The sequence below is a fragment of the Mugil cephalus genome, chromosome 5 (assembly GCF_022458985.1).
Source record: "Mugil cephalus isolate CIBA_MC_2020 chromosome 5, CIBA_Mcephalus_1.1, whole genome shotgun sequence".
Taxonomy (NCBI): Eukaryota; Metazoa; Chordata; class Actinopteri; order Mugiliformes; family Mugilidae; genus Mugil; species Mugil cephalus.
Genome location: NC_061774.1, coordinates 7,139,685 through 7,161,737, shown reverse-complemented (window position 1 = coordinate 7,161,737; position 22,053 = coordinate 7,139,685). Strand labels below are relative to the sequence as shown.

Sequence of the window (22,053 nt, the reverse complement as noted above, 5' to 3'; positions counted from 1 at the left end):
GTTTGCTGGCACGACACGTACACCTCACGATGACAAAAGGCCGCAAAATTTGAAACATCAGCTGAGCATATGGATGGGTGAAGCTATTGTCGTTTGACCTCAGGGGAGGGGTTGCGAGCGGGTCACACTAATGTGGACCAATAATCTCTCCCAGAGTCATTAGGATGATCAATGCCATTCTAATGAGATAACATCTGGAACAAAGGACCCTAATAGCAGACAGCTGCTGGGCAAAGTGTGGTAATTAGGAGAACATTCAGTGATGCTAACTAATGCCGCAGCCATTGTGCCCAGGTTTTTGGACCCCACCCTGGTTAACATCCAAAAAACAACACGTTGAATATTTCATGCCTCCTCTAATCTCTAATCACTAATCACTGCACTGTTATGTCAGCGGTAATGCACGGGAGAAAAGAGGAGGCGATGGGAGGGAGAGATAGCTCAAAATCTCTTGCTTGACATGAATGCTTGACATGAATGCTTATCGAGCGGCACTAAATTGGTCAATTATGGAGAAAATCTGTTTTGAGGTAACCTTTCAGCTTATTAAATAAGCTATAAATCAATCTTTAGAGCAGAATGAGTGGCTGGCTTTTAATGAGTGAACATGTAATCTCTCTTTCTCTCCTCTTTTCAGCGTGTGTGCGCACACACACAGGAACATGAGATGCATTTATTATGACAACAAAGTGAAAATAGAAAAATAACCGTGCTGTTATTTTTAGTTTTTTTTAAAGTTCACCACTATTCCAAGCGTGCAGCTCGAGTGGCTCAGTGGCGATAAAAGTGACCGGACTCTGAGTGGCTCTATTAAAAATTATAAATTAAAAGTAATAAAAAAATGAAAGGAAACAAAAAGATCCACCTCCAAAGACTGGAAGCAGGATGCAATTAGTCCGATGCGGAGAAAAGAAGATAATGGAGAGCAGCGTCAAAGGGAAACTTCTTAATAGTCCCTGTAAAAGTGCCTGTGCAAGTCTTTGGTGATCACGAATAAATATAATTACGGCGAACAAAGAAATCCGTGTGGTCTAACACGAGTGTAAATGATACTCCATTGTTAGACCCCAAAGCATTAATTACACATAATCAGGAAAAAAGGAAAGGATGAAAAACCATTGAGAAAATCCAATCAGCTTCACCCTGTACTGCACATATACAACTTTTATAGCATTCAGGTTTTATGCGCCAGCCTTATTTTAAGGTAACAATAAAATTAATCCGAAGACAAAATTGGACTCTGATTTGTCTTGTGCCATATTTTTATATGCTCTCACCGCTCACTGTTTGGGATGAAAAATTGAGAGAATTTCTGTGATATTAAACCAAAATACAGAAAATCCCATCATCCTAAATCCCAATTAAAATTGTATAAAGACAATAAATGTGTAAATTATTGTTGTTAAATACAATTTACCCTTAAAAATAACGTTAAAAAAGAATGCGCCGGCCTCTTGAGTATTCAAATAATTACACAGTATGTAATTCGGCTAAATACATACCCCCAAAAAATACTTCGATGCTTCAATTCCTTTATTTGTGCTTAATATGTAGACTCCGTGTGCTGTGTATGGAGGAGATAGTGTACACACCAGAAACTACATTAGTATGGGTGGTTAGGGAAATAGAAAGAAAGGTTTGAGTGCAGTCGACACTGCAACGGCACTATTCCTCAGAGAGCACGACAGTGGCGGTGAAAAAGCTTCCAACTAACAGTAATTGGTTTTAAAATAATAGAATTCATTACAGTTATGGCGCTTGTTCAGAAATGCAAACAGGGGAAGAAAAAACATTCACTAGAGACTTGGGCTGAACCGCTTCACTAAAAACCATGGGGAGATGAAAGGCATAATTCAAATGACAATTTTAGAACCTTTAGTTCATTTATATGAGAAGCTCAGAAGATGTTGCCGGGATAATAACATCAAGTTTTTTTCTCCTGTTCTTTTGTTCCAGTTGCGGGGCTTGGAAGGAACTTTTTCCCTCTCAATTTCGTTCTTTTGTGGCGGCAAATTCCTCCTCCTCACACAGAGACATGCGAGGTGACACACAAACAATCTAGCAAACAACACCCGTTGGCGGCGGAGACAGGCGACTGAAAGCTAACATGGGAAATCTTGACAGGGAAGAAGAAAAAAAACACCTCACACATGACACTGAGTTTGCTGCCTGTCTTATTAAATGACTGCGTAATTATACACATCAAGGGTCTGAATTGTAAGGTCCTGCGTTTTTATTGCAGCCGGTTTCACATTATGTTTGATTCAAGGCCAGCATCTCAGGTGTGAAGAAGACGTTCAGCCAATCAGCATTAAAAAGGATCATTTCTCAAGACCAGTCAGGACATAAAAAGACAGGTCAGCCATCTCACCATGATTGGATGTCACCCCACACGCTGCGTCTACAGCCAACATCAAGGACATCACCATTTGGAACGCTACACATCTGCCATCAAATCAGCCTCAGGACAATGTCTAGTCATTCGGGCCCGTTCTAAGGAAGCACTTGATACATTCTGACTACCAATTGATAGAGTCAAAAGCCTTTAACAACATATGTGGAAATATCCACGGGGAAGAACTTTTTTTCTCGCTTTATTTTAGCCATATTTATTTGGCGCAGTACCTGAAGAAAAACAAGACCACCATATGGCCATGCATTAAAAATTGATGCGGCATGTTAGTGAGGGCACCTGAGACGAATGACAAGGTGGAAGAAGGCGAAATAGTGTGCAGAGCATGTGTTAAGGAGCCAAAAAAAATAAATAAATCCTCCAGCCGCTCTTGGTCACTACACTGGAAAACATCTCCGGCCGCGTCGGAAAGCTGTACCCAACCAAGACCGTGTTTCGGGGTAACGAACACGGCCGAGGATCCGCGCCCTGTCAAGAGCTCGGTAAGCAAATGCGGCTCACATGGATCGGCGGGGTCAGAAGAGAGATGAGGTTTGATGTATATATCTCTGAGGGAAAGCAGCTGCGATGGAATACACAAGAAGAGAAAGACAGTGATGTGCAGGCATAATGCATGAAGGGATACATGCGGGCGACCAGAAGGAAAGACAAGGGACTGCAGCTGTTCATCAGTGTTGGGCCGGTCTGATAAATAATTCAGTAAAAATCACATTAGTGTGGTCAATATGAGAGAATAGTTAACAGGTGAGTTAAGACACTCTCCTTTACAGGTCTGCATTGTTATGAATATTACAGGCACTCGATATAGGTGAGCCCCCTCCCATGTCAGAGGCAGTCTGACTTTTTTTATCTAAAGGAAAGCTAATAATGATAAATTTAGTCTCCTTTCCCCCACCCTGTCTACAGTAGGAAGGTGAAAGTATTGATCAGAGGAGACGGACCAATTTGAATGCTGTTGAGCCATTTCACACTTATTCTTCCCTTTAAAGATCAGACGTCTAACAAATGGCATTAGTGGCACACATAGCTGCGTGTTACATAGGCTGGGAGAAACCCATTAGGTCAATTCCATAGCAACAGTGTGGCTTTTCAGCCCTAATGCAGAGCACCGCCGACGTGACGGCGGATTCAATGGGCTCCCACTGCCACCAAGTGCTGGCCCCCAGTACTACAGTTATGGCTGGAGAGCTGCAGATGTCTGAGCCGAGGCAGACCATGATCATGCGTGATGAGCTAATGTACTTAAGCTAATGAAACACCCCTAAACACCATCCCAGCGGTGTTATTTCACTTTAATACACAGCCAGAAACTTCGGCAGTACACAATGGAAGGAAAACAAAGACAAGCTCGTGCCGTTTGCAAACAGCTGAGTCCGGTTTAAGACGTTACGGAGAGCAGGCACCGTGCCCGAAGAGGAGGCAGCGCCGATTCGCTTAGATAAAACCATCACTCTTTTAGACGCGGCCGAACAATACTTTACCAACAAAGCTTGAAGCAAGTGACAGCGACGCCTGTCCTTTAGTGGGGTTGCTCATTCATACTCAAATATTTATTTGTTCTTCAATTAACTCCTTAGGGAGGAAAGACCAGTCAATCAGCCATATGCTTTCTTTAACATCAAAAAAAAAAGTGATACAGCCTGAAGGTTGCTTTGTCAAAACTATGGCCCATATCTCACGAGCACCCTTAGAGCAGAAACTGCAAGGCAGACAATAACACAGCAAGTGATCTGGCCTTGATCATGTCACCAATCATTACAGCAGAGAGTTGTCTGGGGAATCAGGGGGAACCTGGCTGTTGATGAGGTGATTATGTGGCTTTACTCTTGTGCGTCCAAGTATGACAAGCGCTATGAAAGCACTGTAGCTGATGGCCAGAGACTATACCTTGTTAGCACTCTGTTGTGCTGAGTGGACTAGCTGGCTGAGCAGCAAGGCGTTCCCATAGGGTACGGTGGGCTTACAGCAGGAGTAGAGAGGGGGGGTTGTAAACAGGTCTCTTTCAGCATCTACAACAACTTTGGTTTGCGCTTATTTTGATCGCGGGTCCCTGTCAACAGCTCCCTCTTTGTCCTTCCTGAGAAAGAAACAGGGACCAGCGCTGCTTACGCTGGGATGCAAGTCAGAGCGGAGTCTGCAGAAAATGAGGGAGCGGCAGCGAGGTTACGAACAGAAGCACATTATCACGACTACCCAACGGAAGCGTTCCCCATGCAAATCTTGACATACTCAGCCGACTCCATCAACCAGGGCAAATAACTCGCTAAATATACACAGATGTAGAGGATATCGAAAAGCTAAAGGAGCAAATAAAGAAATCGGGAGTGACTGGAGGAGCAGGCAACCATAAAACATGGGGATACACAGAATTTCACAGCTGTGTGAACAGTTAAAGCAGATGCGGTGGGATGTGATGGTGGATGCATACAGAGAGGCGGGTTGTAAAAATATGCTATAAAGTTTATGGAGCCTAATGTGGCCCTGCAGGAGCCTCCTGCCGAGCTGAGCGTGCCGACAGTGCTGTTGAGTGTGTGACAGAGCTGTGGGGGAGAGATGTACAACTGGGAGCGTAGCCAGTATTCACAAGCTCCATCGCCGGTGTGGGGACGTGCATACAGTACATAAAATTCGCAGATATGCAATCAACAGAAATAAGAAGCCTATTTTTTTCTTCCCTGCCCCTTTCTAAAATAGTCGGTGTCTATCTTGCCTGTGCAGCATCTAAATCCAAGCATCTAAGTCTACCGCAAGCGCATGATGAAAAACACTGCTACTTACCACGCGCACAGGCACGGATTCATGCGCACACACCAACACAAATACAGAGACTATAAAGCACTGCCATAGCCACTGTTCAATCCAATATCAGCATACTGTGACCACTTCAGCCTTTCATGTTCCCTTCGAAATAACGAGATCCAGCTCTCCTCTTCTGATTGAAGAGCAATGATTGTTTCTGCCTTTTAAAAGGCATATGTTGTATAGAGACGAGACGTGTGAGGGGAGGAAGGAGGAAGGATAGAAGCCGGCGAAGGAAAGAAAATACGGTCGTATAAAAAAGGGAAACAAAAAAGTAAAGACAAATTCGGATGGAAAAGTAACCTCCTTTTCTCATCCCCAGTGGAAGCTGTTGTTGACTTAATCCGTCCCACACAGGCCACCCTCTGTCACAGCTAAACCCTCGCTTCTTCCACAAGCAGCAAAGGTCAACGCAGGCATGAATGCCAGAAGACAAGTCGCTCAGCAAAAAAAAAAAAGGAAAAAAGAAAAGGATCATTAACCGATTAGTGTATGAAGTCCAACGTTACATAACAACTGCGACACAAACTATTGCACTATTTAAGAGGTAATTAAGCACTGCGTGAGTAGTGGCAATTAAGCCTTGAGTAAGTGAAGTAGTATGTCGTCGCTTCATTCGCTGTCACACATTAAATTTAGAGTCCAGACCATTAGCATTTGACATATGGAGATGTTCTCCAGGCACTGTGCTTCAGCATCGCGTCGGATGATGTGGTGAATAATTTCCAACCATCCAGTACCATTCAAACAACTGCCAATTGCTGATAACACGTTTCCAGCCACGATCAAAACTACGTCATTACTGATTTTTTTTTTTTTTTAATTTAAACAACATTCATTACAATTGGCCGGCAAAATCATAAATCAAATTGCACTGAAACATTACAGCCTATACCTGCGCTGAACATAATCTCCGATAGCTCATGGGCAGTAAAAACAGACCGAACAGCTGTCCAACACTATTTGAAAAAGAGCCCAATGTCAAATGGAGGACGCCTTCACTCGCAGTCTCTAAGTGAACAAACAGGTGGTGAAAGCACATTCCTGCTCCCACGATGTGAAATATAATAAGGGATTCGAATGTGTCAGGTCTCAGATTTAATTTGAGTAGGTTTAAGTCAACATTGAAAAAAGAAAAAAGAAAAAAAAACTGCGTGGGAGATGCAGCCCTTTTAACACGTACTGCCCAAATAGCAGGGGCACAAAAGTAATTGGACTTGCCTATTAAATGAGCCACAGACAGTTCTGTGTCCTTTCAACATTAGATAATGGACAAAAGTTGGTGGGCCGGGGAGCACACGTGCTGTAGATGAGCATTTGTATGACGAAGAAAGACACATTTATGACTGAAGAGCCGAGTCAAGAGCGGTCTCCTGCATCCGCACATAAATGTCCATCTTTAAGACTTCGTCAACATCACCTCAGAAGAGTCTCCACAAGATGCCTGTCACTATTATGACACAAAACCAGCGAGACCACAATGGAGGAGGTCACAAAAAAAAAAATACAGTTTTAGTGGATCAAATCGGCTAATGACACAACAATCCACTCGTATCAAAAGCACCCAGACTGTATAACCTCACCTGTCAAAGATATGATGCCGTTGTTATGACCTTGGAGTGAACGGCTGCAAGCGAATCTGGCCCATTCTCATTTTATTGTTGATTGCCAGACGAGTGCAGGAAGGAATACATGAACGTTGTGTGATCTCACGTTGAGCCAAACGCATCAAAACTCCTTGGAGCACATTTAATCATTCAGCAGTACAGCGAGCCTAAACATACGACCAGAGCAATCAAAGGTCTTTTCAGGGTGAAAGGGTGGAATATCCTAAACTGGCCGAGTAAATCATCTCATCTCAGTCCTACTGACGATGCATTCCTAAACTAAACCAGAGGCAGAGAGACCTCTCAACAAGTGGGAGCTGACGGTGATTATTTTTTATCTACTGTGATTTTTATTTACTTCACATGTATTGTCAAAGACCTCATTGATATAACTATCCATATTCTCAACAACAGCAGCGGTAGCAACAATGAGGCTTTCCAAGGGAGCAACGGGGGCCAGATCCACAAAATAAACTACAGTGTTTGGAAAACCCTATAAGTGGGTAGCTTGTAAAAGTTTTTGCAACAACTGTTACAACACGGCATGGAAACTAATGCGGGTAGAGTTTTACTGGAAATGACAGTAAAAATGTATTGTTATTTTAAATGCATTTAATTACCATAAAGTGTACGGCACACTGTGGAGAAGAAACTGAAAATACCGTACACAAAAGAATTTCAGCAACCAGTAGTTATAAAATATATTCTTTCTCAGCTTACTCCCAGACAACTTTTTATGTCAATCAGATGAACTAAAATGTCCTTTCAGCCAATCAAAGAAACATCTCATTTAAACAGTCTCCTGCAGAACACGTTTCCTTGATCTTAATTTAAAATAGAATCTATGGTGAACACTGGCTCAGGGCATGGGAGGCACACGCCATTGATTAATTTTTCATTGCCGTTCTTTTAAAGCACCAAGGACATGTGCCACATGAAATCTGTTCAACCCTCAGCACCCAGTTTAATAGCTTACTTGAAACAAAAAGTCTTTTCAGACATGTGGTTTTAAAAGGTAAAGAGGGGAATGAAGGAGGGAAGGCGCCTTGATTTCCTTTCATGCTCACGATATTTCTTTTACTTGTTTTTTTTTTTTCTTCCAAAGGTCCTTCGCAAGCACTCCTGACACAGTGAATGAGTACTTGATTGGAGTTAAAGAGGAGCCAGATGTGTGCCTCATATCCTTGCAACTTCCTTTCTGTGCTCCTTGTTTTCCATCAGGACGCTCTGCAATCCTCCATTCCAACAATAACCGCTGGTTTACAGAACGTCCTAAAACTCCTCGTCTCTGAACTGAAAATTCACCTTGGATAAATACAAAATAAACAGCGCGGATACATGTCATCACGGTTGTTTATGTGACTGAGGTGCTGAGGATTTTTCACGATAACTGATAAACTGATAGGAAACAAAACATACCCGCAGATGGGATGAAAAGTTTTTTTTTTTCAACAAAACCTGCAAAAATACAGGTAAATTAATTTCATCCCATCTCAATAATGAGGAAAATATCAAGGTTCAAGGCTTAACCAAGGCTATGTGAGACACACAAACATATTTTAATTTAAAATAGTTTGCATGTACGACTTCACTGAGTACTTTTGAAATAAAATGTAAAAATTAAAGACCTTTGGTTCATCTGAGCTATATTTTAGGAGGTTCTAATGCTAGATTTCCCAATCTCGTTCCTCCGCGTTATTTTAATCACCTTTCTCATGATTAAAGCCTCATCTAACATCTGAACTTTGTCGTAAATAGCATCAGCATCCACGCGACCAAAAGCCCAAGAAAAGAGGTCAACGTTAAACATATCCTTAGCCACTCTGAAATAAAAAGACCCACACCCACACAAACCAGAAGAAAACACTTCTGCAATATTTGCTACAGTCGAGCCAAAACAGCCTAATGTAACTTTTTGGCTTGTGGATCAGATCATCATAGTGACCACAGCACACACAGATTTACAGTGTAGTACAAGTTTACACAACCACATTAACCATAACGACTTGACATCTCAGAACTAACCAGCATGTTACCATGGAAAACACATTTGTCCACTCATATGTATATTGATCGCCTCCCTGTGGCCCGGAGATTCCCGTTTTTCAACTCATGAATCACTCTCACTCTAATAGTCTCAGCAGCATTCTTTGGGTTGCACAGCCTTTCGACGCCACTGCGAAGAGATGAGATGGAAGTCTACTTTCACAGTAACACTGCTGGAGCCATTGATGGATGGTTACAATGTGGCCCTTGATTTGTGACGTAAATCGAGGCCAATCTTTACAGAGGCTGCTGCTATAAAGCCATCGTCGTGGTCGATAAGGAGCTTCAGCACGCTGTGTAAGGAGGAGCGTCTGATCCGTGTGGGCTGCTTGACTCTACCTGCAGGAATGCAGTTAGAGAGTGAGCATGTCGTCGCTCATATATTCCTCTATCTTTCTTAAAGAGGCTGACAGAACAAATGAGATTTAGCAGTGTTGTACTCTTACACAATGGTCAGAGTGGATTAGAGCCAATTCACACAGTCTTCCATCCCCACCTCATTCTCCAGCGAGAGAGGGGAAAGTGCCAGAGAGATTTCATGCCTCAGACAGAGGCGTTACAGTTGTGTTTTCCCTACAGACAATCCTAAATAATGCTTTTCTTCCAGCACAACCGAGAGTGCTCTGTCCCACAGACACACGCTGACAGCATGAAAATGGGAATATACCGGCAAAGCAGGGAGCTAACTGTAGCCCACGATTGGCTAACCGGGCTAAACGCTCTGCCCCCGACCCAGCTCCCACTTTCAGCAGGTTGTTTGAGGCATACAGCTTTTAGGAAAGTACCATTTAGTATCGTAGCTGTATCTATGGACTTGTGCTTCGAGATTAACATGGAGGTTATAATGTCAGGTAAAATGCTTCAGAATGATCTTCAGTTCAAAGAAAGTTATTGATAAGAAGGATTTCCACCATCTTTGACATGGTCTGCAGACCTTCTGAAACCAGGTCAACCCATTTCAAATAAGCGGTTATGATACCAGCTGAGGTAATTATGTCATTTTCCATTTGCTGAACACACTGCAGGCACTCAGTGCTGAAAGAGCTGATCCACACAGACCAAGCTGAAAAAAAACCCCTCTTCCTACAGAAATAACCAAGCACAAAAGAACAGTTGGACAAAGAAAGAGTAAACGCAATCGATTCAAAATGTCGCTGCAAAACATCTCAAAGAATGAGGTTTGTCTCAGAGCATAAACAGAGCAGAGGCCAGGTCACAGTGAGCTGCTTTACCTTGTCCGTCTTTCTATTAAGCTTACAGTGCTCTTAATCCTTACGAACTTCTCAAAAGGCAAAGAAATGCCATTTGAAGTGACAATTCAAGCCTACAAGAGATTTTCGAAAAACACTTCTAAAAGGAAAGTGTTCTTTAAAAAGCCAACAGGGTCCCACATTGTAGGAGAAAATAAGCAACTGGTGTATTAACTTGAGAAATTGACTGGAGAAATTAAAACGTACTGTCCATACAGAGACGACATAAATGTGTTTGGAACATTTGAAAACTAGGGAAAGTAAAATTACAAATTTACAAAGACAAAAAAAACATCTTGGGCTTTAATGTCTTTCAAACTGAGTTGTTGACAGCAAATTCAAATATAGAGACATGAATATCTCCTCTAAATGAATATAATCCAATATATCTCTTCAAAGCAGAAAAAATATTACTGTTCACTATGGCTCTGTGCATAAGTTCAGTCTTAAGTGATAGATATTCTCAGTGTGTGTTGTGTCTCATGGACAAATGAACGCCATTAAAACCATTTAGATGCCACGTTCTAATAAACAGATTAGAGAGAAGATTATGTGAATTTGTGCAAAAGCTATGGCTCTTTGTTGGTATTACAGTATTTAAATGCTAATAGGTGCTACACTGCAATCTATTTCAAAAAAGAAACCACGAGCAAAAACCAACAAAAGGCATCCCAAGTAATTTTCAGGCTGTATAATTTTAAAATCCCTCATTTGAAAGTGCCACAATGTACACGCAGGAGTTGCGTTGACACTTTATGGCCTTTTCAAATTAAAGTCCATTACCAATATGAAGGCTGAAAATAAAGCCTCTCAGCATCCTTCCAAAACAACATAAACAGATGTGAGGGTGCGAGTGTGTGTGTGAATGAGGACAGATAGACGTAACAAGATTTAGAAGCCAAATAAATAATGGGCTACTTACCGCAACTTTGCTCCCAGTTATCTGCATGCAGCGATCAGCGGAGAAGGTTAATGTGCAAAAAGACACAAACAGCACAATCATTAGTAGGCCAGAGAAACCTCTCAAATACACGTTGAGGCAGCAGCGCAACTTGTGTGACATCACAAAAATCCTTCAGACAATCATAGCACACACACAATACAGCTACATTAAATAAATAAATAAATATATGCAATGTCACATGCTGAAGATAACGTCTGTGTTTGGCTGCTGCATTTTACGAACTCAAATTTGGACAGATACGTGAATACTGCTCGGAAAACATTGACATAAAGGTAACATCTGTGGCAACAACAGGGGAATGAGTCTACATGCCAATTCCCCCTCAAGGGGTTTCTTTAAAGGACTGTAAGGGTAAAATATGACTGTCCTTGCGACTGATTTGTGTAGGTTCACGGTTTAACCCTCCCCCCCCAAAAAGAAACGGCAGCCAGAAGTGGGTGAAGGGGCTGCAAAAAGGGTCTCTCTGGGCCGAAATCAATCAGCTGCCATTAACGTTGGGCTTCAGGTGTCAAATTTGCGTGGCAGAGATACCTTGAACCCATGCAGTCAGCACGATTCTTAGAGTTTAACCTTGTTATCTGTCAATAGTGGCAGGCAGTAGAAGTGATTTTCATTACTGCAACTGTGGGGCTTGTTTCACAGCAGGAGGACGTCTGTCGGCAGAGTAAATGTATTCTAATCTGCGGCTGAGCTCTTCTTTCTCTGCTGCATGTTTCTGAGGAAATGCATTTTGATTGCAGGAAGTTACACGGCACACGGAGCTCCCAGTTCTTTTGTTCCTCCTCTCTTTTCGATTTTCAGAGAAAGAAGGTAAAAAGTCTCCCTTTCCATTTATTTTACTGTCACTCTTAAACTCTCCAAGTCTGCGGCCATCTGATGCTTGATTTCCCCTCTCCATCACCAGCCCCGGGAGTTTATGACGGCCGTAAAGTTCGTTTTACACATGCCACCACCTGACCATGCAAATACTACTGTTTAATGACACCGCGGAGCCACGTTTCCCAGGCTCGCCGGCGAACGTGGCGTGTCACTATCTATAACCAGGTAACCAGGGAATGTGTTATCTGAACGCTACAAACAAGACACCTGTAAATGAGTCACAGGGACGTCAGTGAGAAAATAAATATTTTTCACAGATGTTGATGCCAGGAACATAAAACGCATTTTTTTTTTTTTTTTTTAAATGTATTTCATAGCAGCTCAACCAGAAACACAGACACTATCTTTAGTTTGCTCAGACAAAAAGTCAGGGAGGAGCTTGAGGGGAAAAGCACATTTTCACTAACACATTAGTGTTTTGGTGCGATGTAACACCTTATTCTCAGTAAAACAAGAGCCAAATACTACCTAGTAAAATCTGAGGCAGACTGTCTCATGCTACAGTATAAATAAAAGGACCAGATGCAGAGAAGTATCAAAAAGTCTCTAAAACAAATATGCTCATTAATACATGTTTCATCGTGACAGAAATGTATTTACTAATTGCACCCATCAAAATAATTGCTTGGATGAAGTGAACAAATGCATGGACCATTAAGAAAATTGGGTGGCACATCGAAACAAACCAATATTTGGATTAAACTGCAACTATAACAGTGGACAATCCCCCCTACAAGACCCTGCCGTAACACCCTTTCTGCATGAGACACAGCACGTCTGAAATTAAACATGGAAGTGTTCATTGTTGGTAGTCAAAGTAAATCTCTGACAAATTAATCATTTTATTAGTGTGAAAGGGAATTTTGGCAGTTTTTATTATGTTGGCACAGATTTATAGTGAGAGAAAAATGAACAAGGAATGAGGTGAGAAAGAAAAAAAAAAAGGAAGAAAGGCGACTGTTCATGCAAAGCTGATGGTCGAAGACGCACACAGACACACTCCTGCAAAAGCAGATTTGGATGCTATTGAAACACAGCTCATATTCAAATGAACGGGGTCAATGCAGAATTCTCCCGTGAAAAGACATTCCATTTTGTGTTGTGGGTAATTTGCTAGACTCCTGCTGAGGCACCCTGGTAGAGGATGGGAGTTGTTCTCAATCTTGCCTGGCGACAGACAAGCAGAGAGGTGGCAATTCAGGGTGGAGAGAATGAGGCGAGGGGAGGGGGGGGCTGCGACTGTCCTTTGAAAGACATATTTTACAAGAGTAAACAAAGTAATAATGACGCTTTTCTCATATTAGATGTCATTGTAATATAGATGGCTGTTTAAATCCTGTGGCCGATGTCACATATCACAGTGTGGTGAAGTGAATGTAAAACTCCTAAGGATATTGGATTTGAGGAATATTGCCTTTTGTGGAACACCTGGATTAACCAGGGTATTTCTCGTAGCACCACTATTTACTGATTTAAACTTCAGGGTCCAGTGTATTTCGAGCCTGCATACTCGCCAGTTTAAGCCTAAATGCACAAATTTGATATTAGTGCGGCTGTGGGAGCTGGAGTCGTTCCTTCATGTCCCACTAGGCTGCAATAAAAGGTAAGTGTAAAACAGGATACCGCAAGTGTAATAAATCCTGTTGTCCTATTGGAAACTGTTAAATGCCATCTAGAATTATATATATATATAAAAGAAACAAACATAAAATCAAATCAAACGTGTGTGAAACCTTTCTGCTGCAACAGAACTGTAATCTCGCAATCTTGGGTAGAAAAAGATTGCTTCACATTAGAAGTGAAAGCACAACAGCGAGCCGGAGAAACCCCAACATGTCCACAACACACCACTTCTACTTTCAGACACCATTTAATTCACACTGCATGCTCATCTGCACCCACAAGCAACAATAGCCCCAGACAAGGCCTGACCCTTTGTTTTGAATGCATGAAAGCAGGTCATACATGCATACATGTACATACGCATACAGTTTATGTCTTTTGACCCTTTATAACTGCTTTATTTTGACAACCACCCACTTTATACACATTTATATACACACACAAACACATATGCATGTATGTGTAGGCTATATATATGTTTATGTGTGTGTCTGTGTGTGTGATTTTCACATTAAAGCAGTTATAAAGGGTCAAAAGAAGGTTTATTTCTGCCTTGAAAAAAAGCTGAACTAAACCATACTGTGCCGTGCTACAAGGCTGAAAATTGGCTTCTTTGGTAACAAGCGGCAGAGTCACTAAAACACACATTAAGACTGTCGGGAACACTGTAAGGCATTTGGTCCAAGTAAATTATTTATATAGATTTTTTTTATTTGTTCACTGCATTTAAACCATGTATTTGTACTTACAATAAGTAGTGAGCACACTGGTATCAGGGAGCAGTTTAGGGGTTAGAAACCTTGCTCAGAGCCACTTCAGTCATGGACGCAGAAGAACTTTGAACCAGTGACACTGCAAATCCAAGTTCACTCCTCTAGCCACCTCTCCTCCTTTTTTACATTTGCTGACTAGAATGCTTAAATTTCATTACTACTCACATTTACATTTTGACTCTTTCCGTGTATCAGGTGGAAGACAGGGTTCTTAATATAATTGATGAGGATCTCTGCTGCTGAGTAAATTATACATATTTCCAATTTGGGTAGTAACTAAATTATTATTTTACTTTTGCTTAATATATTTGTTCACACGTAACAGCCTTGTGCATAAATGTATTATTATACCTAATAAATTACCTACTCTTCTCATATGCACAAGAAGTTAAGTGTATTGTAGTTTTGTTGTAATTATGCCCAAACACCCCTTAAACTATAAGTTGAAGTTACTTGTCTTCTGTGTGTGAGGATGTACACCTGTCGTGCAGTATAACTGAACTGTAACACTTAAATCTGTATGCAGAGATACATCATCACTGACATTCAACCATCCCCCTCCTCCAGCCCTATTAAACGTGATAGCAGGGTGCTGACAGACATCACATTCTGTCCTCAGTCCTTTGACTACACGGATTACGTTATTCATTTGAATAAAACATCAGTGGTCACGAAGTATAATGGGCCCTGTGAGAAATTCAATCATCTCAGATAATCATCATTATCAATAACGCCAGTTAATTACCATAACAATGAGGGAGGTAATAAATGATGATGTCAAGGGAGAGCTACCAGGTTCGGGAAACAATGGGGACAGAAATCACTTTTTTTTTTTTTTTTTTTTTTGCCTTCATCTGAAGTGGTTTGAATTTCACCTCACAAGGTTGGCCATAACTTTGAAAGCAAATCGTCATAATTTGACATAAAAGCTGAATCTAGAAAGTGGAGGTGGCAAGGTACACCTAATTCAGTCTTACAAATCTTAATATAAAGCAATGGATAGTAGTTCTCTGCAGAGAATTCCAAGCACATAAAATGTGACAAACATGTGCCTATGTTTACCTCTGTGTTTTGAGGTTGTGTCCCTTCCTGTTACATTGCAATTCAAACAGGAGGCAGACTGAACCTTTATTCCCCATAAGAAAATAAAAAGTTAAGACACCATCACCACTGTGCGAAATCCACATGCAAGTATAAAACTGGAAAACCAACAATTTTCATGCATTAACATGATTGGACAAACACTGACCATCCGCCTGGCATTAAGTGAGTGAGAGGCTACAACTGAAATCCAGCAGATCCGGTGGAAGAAAATGAATCAAAATTGAAAATCAGAGATGTGGGTCTCAAGCATGAATAGCGAGAAAAAAAAAAAAAGGCAGCGGAAGTGAGTGTGCGCAAGAACGGATGACGAAGCAAGTCATTAAAGCAGAGCGTCAGGTCCAAAGTGTCGTGTGAAGCGTCGGGACGTTTCAACCCAACAATTACACAGCACACGTCAGGTGGTGAGGATTAAACACTTACAGATTTGGCAGTGGCTGAGATGTACTGGACCACCATCTCGCGTTTGGTGCTCAAGTCCTTCCCACGAAGAGGGGCTTTGCGATCCTCGTTCAAGTTCATGTCCTCCTATACACACAGAGAGAGTGAGGAGAAACGTTACATCATGGAGGGATGAGTACGACAAAAAAAAAGAAAAACTTTTTTGTTTTATTGCACCCGGATGCATTACAGGGAATAAGAGACAAAGGGATTTACGGATAGCACACACCCAAAGCACTTAAACCTCAGAGAGCATGTGAAAATAATAACTGCAAGTGAAAGCCTTCAACTTAGAACCACATTGTTTACAGTTCAGTAGTTTCACTAGCACGAAGAAACATTTCAGACCAAGAATTATTGCTCCGTTTCCACGACACCTTTTTTTTTTTTTTTTTTTTTTTTTTAAATCCAATCCAGTCCTTCTACGGTTTGATAAATTTCTTTTCTACCTATGTTTCTTTGTAGAAGTCACAAGGTACCTCGGCACGAAATAATGCCAGTAATAATTAGTCCTTGAAAAGAAAGTAGCAAGGCTGCAGCAATAAAAAAAAACCGCGCGCACGCCAACTCCAAACAGGAGAACAAAATCAAACAACACCGTCTCCATTGAGGCCGCGCAATCACATCAGATAGGCTGGATAGGCAGTATCTGCGTGGTATTGGGAGTATTATCTTCATGCTACTTTAATTCTGCATCACAAAAGAGGTCTTTCATGTGAGAGACATCAGGGGATAGAGCGAAGGCTGGACATAGCACTAAAAGCTAGGGAATGACATGATGATTAGAATGGAGGGGGATGTTTATCAGAAGCACTCTCTCACAAAGAGATGCCTCGAATGAACAGAGTGAAAAAACATCCTCCTCGGGGTTTGGGGAAGGCGAACCAGGAGCTGTGGAGACATGCTGCCCTCTGCTGGGAAGCAGAGAAAAGCATGCGGTACGATGATCTGATTTGGCAACAAATTCCTGCCAAGTGATTTAGTTTAAAATTCGCGAAATAAATTAAGCGTATCACTTCGTAAATACGAACACTGCATCACACAGAAGTGTGAATATGTTACTACAAGTAATCAGATTCAAAGTCCTTTGCTTCATTTGTCAGTGAAGCATGGGCAGGAATCCTATCCAGGGGCACTGTGACCTAAATTCCTCCAGCTAGTAAATACCCCCAGAGCTAAAAAACCATTAACATCCTTTGTGGAACGGAGGAAAAAAAAAAAAAAATGCAGCTGAAACTTTAACAATTGGCAGGTTTTTTCACCCAAGGAAACCAGCAGGTTTTTTAATTAATCTTTGAACCCCGCTAATTTATCTGCTTAATTGGCATTCAATAAAGGAGGCAAAATGTGGCTGGGTGAGTGCAGCGTAAGGAGGGGTAGGAGTAAGGGGCCTGCGGGACGCTTGTCAGGGGGCAAACTGGAGGAATGAGCCCTCCATGTTTAGCCTCCAAAATGATTAATGCTCTTTTATTAATTATAGCCTCACAGGCTAGAGAAAAAGAGTCTCAAGATATTATGACTGCGCTGCTGGTGCGACTGAAACGAGGAGATTTGAGCTCGTATCAGTGACAGCGGAGTCGCAAAGAAATACAGAGCAGAGCACGTTCTCACATGCTAAGACATTTTTAATCATAACCAGTATGTATTTGCTGCGCTGACGCCAAAAATAAACTCATTCCGCTTCGCTTGGGAAAGCGCACATCAGTGTTTATTTTTTCGAACTCTAGATTGGCCATTCATGTCTCTTTTCACGTACTTCCAGACAGGTTTTTGGATAACGCGACAGAATGTCCTTCTTAAATACAACCGAACCTACCAACGACTTTTTTTTTTTTTTTTTTTTATATCAGTGTACTGCTCTTGACTGGCCAGTCACCTCTACCCAGCTGAGCAGGTGTTTCCCTCAATAAAAACCAATCCCCAAACAAGCAATAAGTGAAGATGGCTGCACTGCAGGCCTGGCAGCACCTCACCAGGGAAGATACCGAGCATCTGCTGAAGTCTGTGGATTGTACATTTCCGAAAGTCATTAAGTGCAGCAGATTTGCAAGCGACTATCACGCGTTTTCACTTTTTACATAAATTGACCATTAAGCTCTAAGATTTGACCTACAAACTGTTTTTAACCAGGTATATAAATTGGTTAGATTTTTGCCTGGTTTATTTGATTAAAAAAAAAGTATCCTCAAATATACTATTACTGATTTTTTTCACATTTGATCCAATCTGCCAAAGCAGGAAAAAAAGATCAATTCTGTCACTGGTTTTGAGTAGGGTCTACCATGTAGATACACTACATAAATAAAATGATGAAATGATGAAGAAAAAAAACTGTGTGGATTAGAGTACAGCACCGGAACACAACGAGCCTCAAATCAGAGGAAAGAACAATGGGTACCATCAAATGCGTCTCAGACTAAAAATGACACAGAGTCCACCCTACAGGGAAAAGTGGGCCTAGGAAAAGTATAAAAAGTATAAAAATGTTTTGCCTCAACTGTGACAAATCAATTATTTTGTCCACTACCCTCAAGTCTGATCCATAAGTGTGTAAGGGCACATGCAGTAATTCTCCTGTGGGCTGGTTTTAATGTCGTGGCGCAGAGTGGAACTGCTGAGGGATCACATAGCAGCTTATTACTAGGAGTGCTCATCCTGACAATGGCACACAGGGAGGCACATAAAACCTCAAACTAGCCACAGCAGCACTCCAAAGTGACATTCTCACTTTCACTGCTTTTCTATTTCTGTGAGTGTCTCAGTGCCATTCCCATACTGCTGAAAATTACATCGTGTAAAGAATGGCGACCAATTGGTGTAGGAATCTCGTCAGTTGTATCAATCATACGCAAGGATATCGCGCTCTTGGAGGTTTTGGTGACGCACAAGTGTGATAATGTTTTGGGTAACAATGCCGCAGCCGTTAATGGCTACATCAGCGCCGCAAACTTGTGTCAGTTTGCACTGACTCTTAACGCAAATATCAGGCATCTTGTCTAAACGTAAAGGTTACGTTTGTCTCCTATATCAAACCCCAAACTTAATACTTTCATACCTCTGCTTTTGCATAAAGGTCATTTGACAGATTCAGACAGATTATGTCTGAAATACGAAGCTGATAAAATTAGTTTACCCGTAGCTACTCTTTTCCTTGCGCGACCTTCTTGGATCGCAGATGCCTCCTTTAACAAGTTAAGTTGCTGCATTTTAATGCGAGGCTCTGAATTCTGGCTGTGGACATCTTGGGAAGCAGTGGAAAAACTTACACGCTTTAACTTTCATGAATCCACTCCTGCTCTCAGTGGTTAGCTTCAAACATTCGAGAAAGCGTTCATTTGGCTTTCCTTGCCACTTTCTGAGTGTTTCCTCCTATATTTTGCCAGATCCCTTTGATGACCTTTCGGTAATAAGCTATGTGCTATTTAGGCTTTGAGATACACAGCGCAATGTGTAAACCACTTCACAGAGAAAAAAATATTCTCACTTTCTCCTAGTCATTAATGCACGGCGGGGGGTCTCGCTAATATGGCATGGGTCAGCCTTTCATTTGAAACCAGCCAGACATCTGAGGCTGCAACATTTAACGGCATAATAACAATCAATAATGAAATGGGGCGTCAAGACAAAAAGAGCAACTAAATGGTACGTGCGCGTGTGCGGGTGTGTGACATGAAACAAAATAGAGAAGCTACCTACCACGGTTATTTCTGTTTGGTACATCACAGCAAAAACAGTCTATGAGCATCGGTGGAGGGGGCTTCAAAAGTACATAAGTAAATAACCCTTTTCTTTTTGATTTCATTACTGTAATTATACTTCCCAAACCAAAGTGTCATGGCCTGTCAAACGTCAGAGCAGCAAACATGCCTTCTGTGTCGTCTGTCACTGAGCAAATTGAAGCCTGGGTTTAATGTCACGCCACTGTGAGCACAAACATAGTAATTGAGAGGTGAACTGAGTGACAGGGATGAGCACCCAGGCAAGAAAACACTGAGCAGTAGCCTGATGAAAACCAGGAGCACTGGTCCCATTTCTGTGGCCCTGGCAATAAAGACCATTGTATGAGAAAAAAGGAAAGGCAGACACGGTGCCACGCACACATACGCGCTCAAGAGACATTATCCACAATAGTACACACAACCTATGCAATGAAGCCAGAGTAATTCAGCTCCTCACTTCAAAGAGATGGGCTGAAAGCTTTTTGTTAGATTTCAATCCTGCAGTACATAAAGCCAAAAATGCATTTCAATGGAGAAAATCACAAGTGTGACAGAGCTTTGACCCCAAAGATGAGTGCGAAGTGAATTTCAAAGTTTGCTGTGCTTCTGAGTGGCCTAGGGAATACACAGGTGGAACCTTGCTTTATAAAGGTTTAACATCTGAATAAAAAATGCAGTAAAGTTACAATAAGTGCTGTGTGTGTGTGTGTGTGTGTGTGTGTGTAAGTCTATTCAGGGTAAAGTTAACCAGGGTCAGTGTTTATATTAGAATCAGAATCAGCTTTATTGACTGAGTATGTGTGCACATAGGAGTAATTTAACTCCAGTCACTTTGCTCAATTGTACAAAAACAAAGAACTTAAATAAGCATAAAAATAGCAGAAAAAAATAAAACTGCACAGCATAAAGTAGACTTAGGGGAATAAAAAAATGTAAAATAAAGGGCAAGAGCAGACGTATACAACAGAGTGTAACAGTGAGTATGTACATTTAACGTAGAGTTATTTATCATGTGAATGGTCGCACACTCTGTGACTGCTCAGAGTTCGTTAGAGCAACAGCCCGGGGGAAGAAACTGTCTGTGTGGCGGGTGGTTGTGGCGTACAGCGCTCCGTAACACCGGCCCGAGGGGAGGAGTCTAAGCACATTGTGTCTGGGTGTGAGGGGTCTGTGGAGATTTTACCAACCCACTCCCTGACCCTGAACCGGTACAGGTCCTGGATGGAGGTAAGCTAGGCGGGTGTATCTAAAGTATGCACAACTCTGCTGGGCTTTAATTCTTCACTGCAAAAAATATGAGAACTAATAGTTTATTTAGTCACTACAGAGTAAGATTATCAGTCACTTTTGTGCTAAAAGCTCCTACAAGACGGTCAAACAAACTGTTAAGTTCTGTTCATGCTGCTTAGCTACTTCGTATGGCTACTGAGAACAACCAGTTGAGTTTGGACTACATTTTATCAGGGACATGGTGAGATCATTATGAGTATGAACGCCTAATGTACAAGAACATTTAAATGTAATGATTCTAAAAACTTTATTTGGATGAACAGAAGCGGAACTAGACCCACCGAGGGGAACTACAGGACGCTGCCATTACTCCGCCAACAGACAGCGAAGCACCAAGCAACAGATAATGCAGCGAATAACTGAAAGGACACTACGCTGCACAAGCCACAAGAGAGGCGAGAAATCAAATATTTACTCATGTGATCCTGACGCATTTTTCAATCATATGAGTTGAAAGAAAAAACACTGACTGTTTACAGCTCAAACTATGTTCCCAAGCACGCACTGTGGCCTCAGCCTGACAACCAGTTCTCTCTTGCAGTAGCGAAAGAAATCACTGATTTCTTTCGCGTTGATGTAGCAGTTTCTAAACATGCTCGTGTTTTTTGTAATGAGAGAGGATGTGGCTCAATGAGGAACAAAATGGAGCACCATGGCACAGAGGAATAGACAAAATCAGGATTTAGGTTGTTAGCAGAATCAAGCCGTTGTTGATTATTCTTAAACAGATACTAAATATTGAGTCCAGCTGTTATAGCGCTCAAATACTCCCATAATTAAATGTATAATTTTTTATATTGCTGTTGGGTCATCAGAGTACAGGTGCTGTGAAATCCCACGGAGATGTTCCTGTTTTATGTCAACATAAGAGGTGTTTACACTGCTTTGTTATCACATGCTGCACAAAGGTGGTCAAAGTCTAAGTCTAACAATCCTGACCACTAAGCACTGAGGATACGTTAAAGGGGAAATTAATTTAAACAGTTAAACAGTTAAGTAGTTGTCTAATAATCGACAGATAAACAGTTTTGCCTTGTGTCTGACTCCAAATGCAGGAGCTCTGTCTGTAAGTCTGAAGTCTGTCACACATTTAAGTAAAACATAACATTTGGTTATATGAACCGTAAATTGTTCTATCTTGGCGGGAC

The 22,053-nt window shown here is 41.5% G+C and overlaps 1 protein-coding gene across 7 annotated transcripts in view; it reads right to left on the bottom strand.

Moving 5' to 3' along the window:
- The window catches only part of diaph2 (diaphanous-related formin 2), a 344,356-nt gene that overhangs the window by 308,504 nt on the left and 13,799 nt on the right, over positions 1-22,053 (bottom strand). For 6 of the 7 annotated variants that reach the window (XM_047584557.1, XM_047584556.1, XM_047584558.1 and 3 more), the window contains 2 exons: positions 15,879-15,983; positions 11,038-11,058 (listed from right to left, as the gene is read on the bottom strand). In XM_047584557.1, coding sequence (XP_047440513.1) covers positions 11,038-11,058; positions 15,879-15,983 — 126 coding nt within the window. The remainder of the gene's footprint in view (positions 1-11,037; positions 11,059-15,878; positions 15,984-22,053) is intronic. The other variant, XM_047584559.1, reaches the window with a different exon arrangement.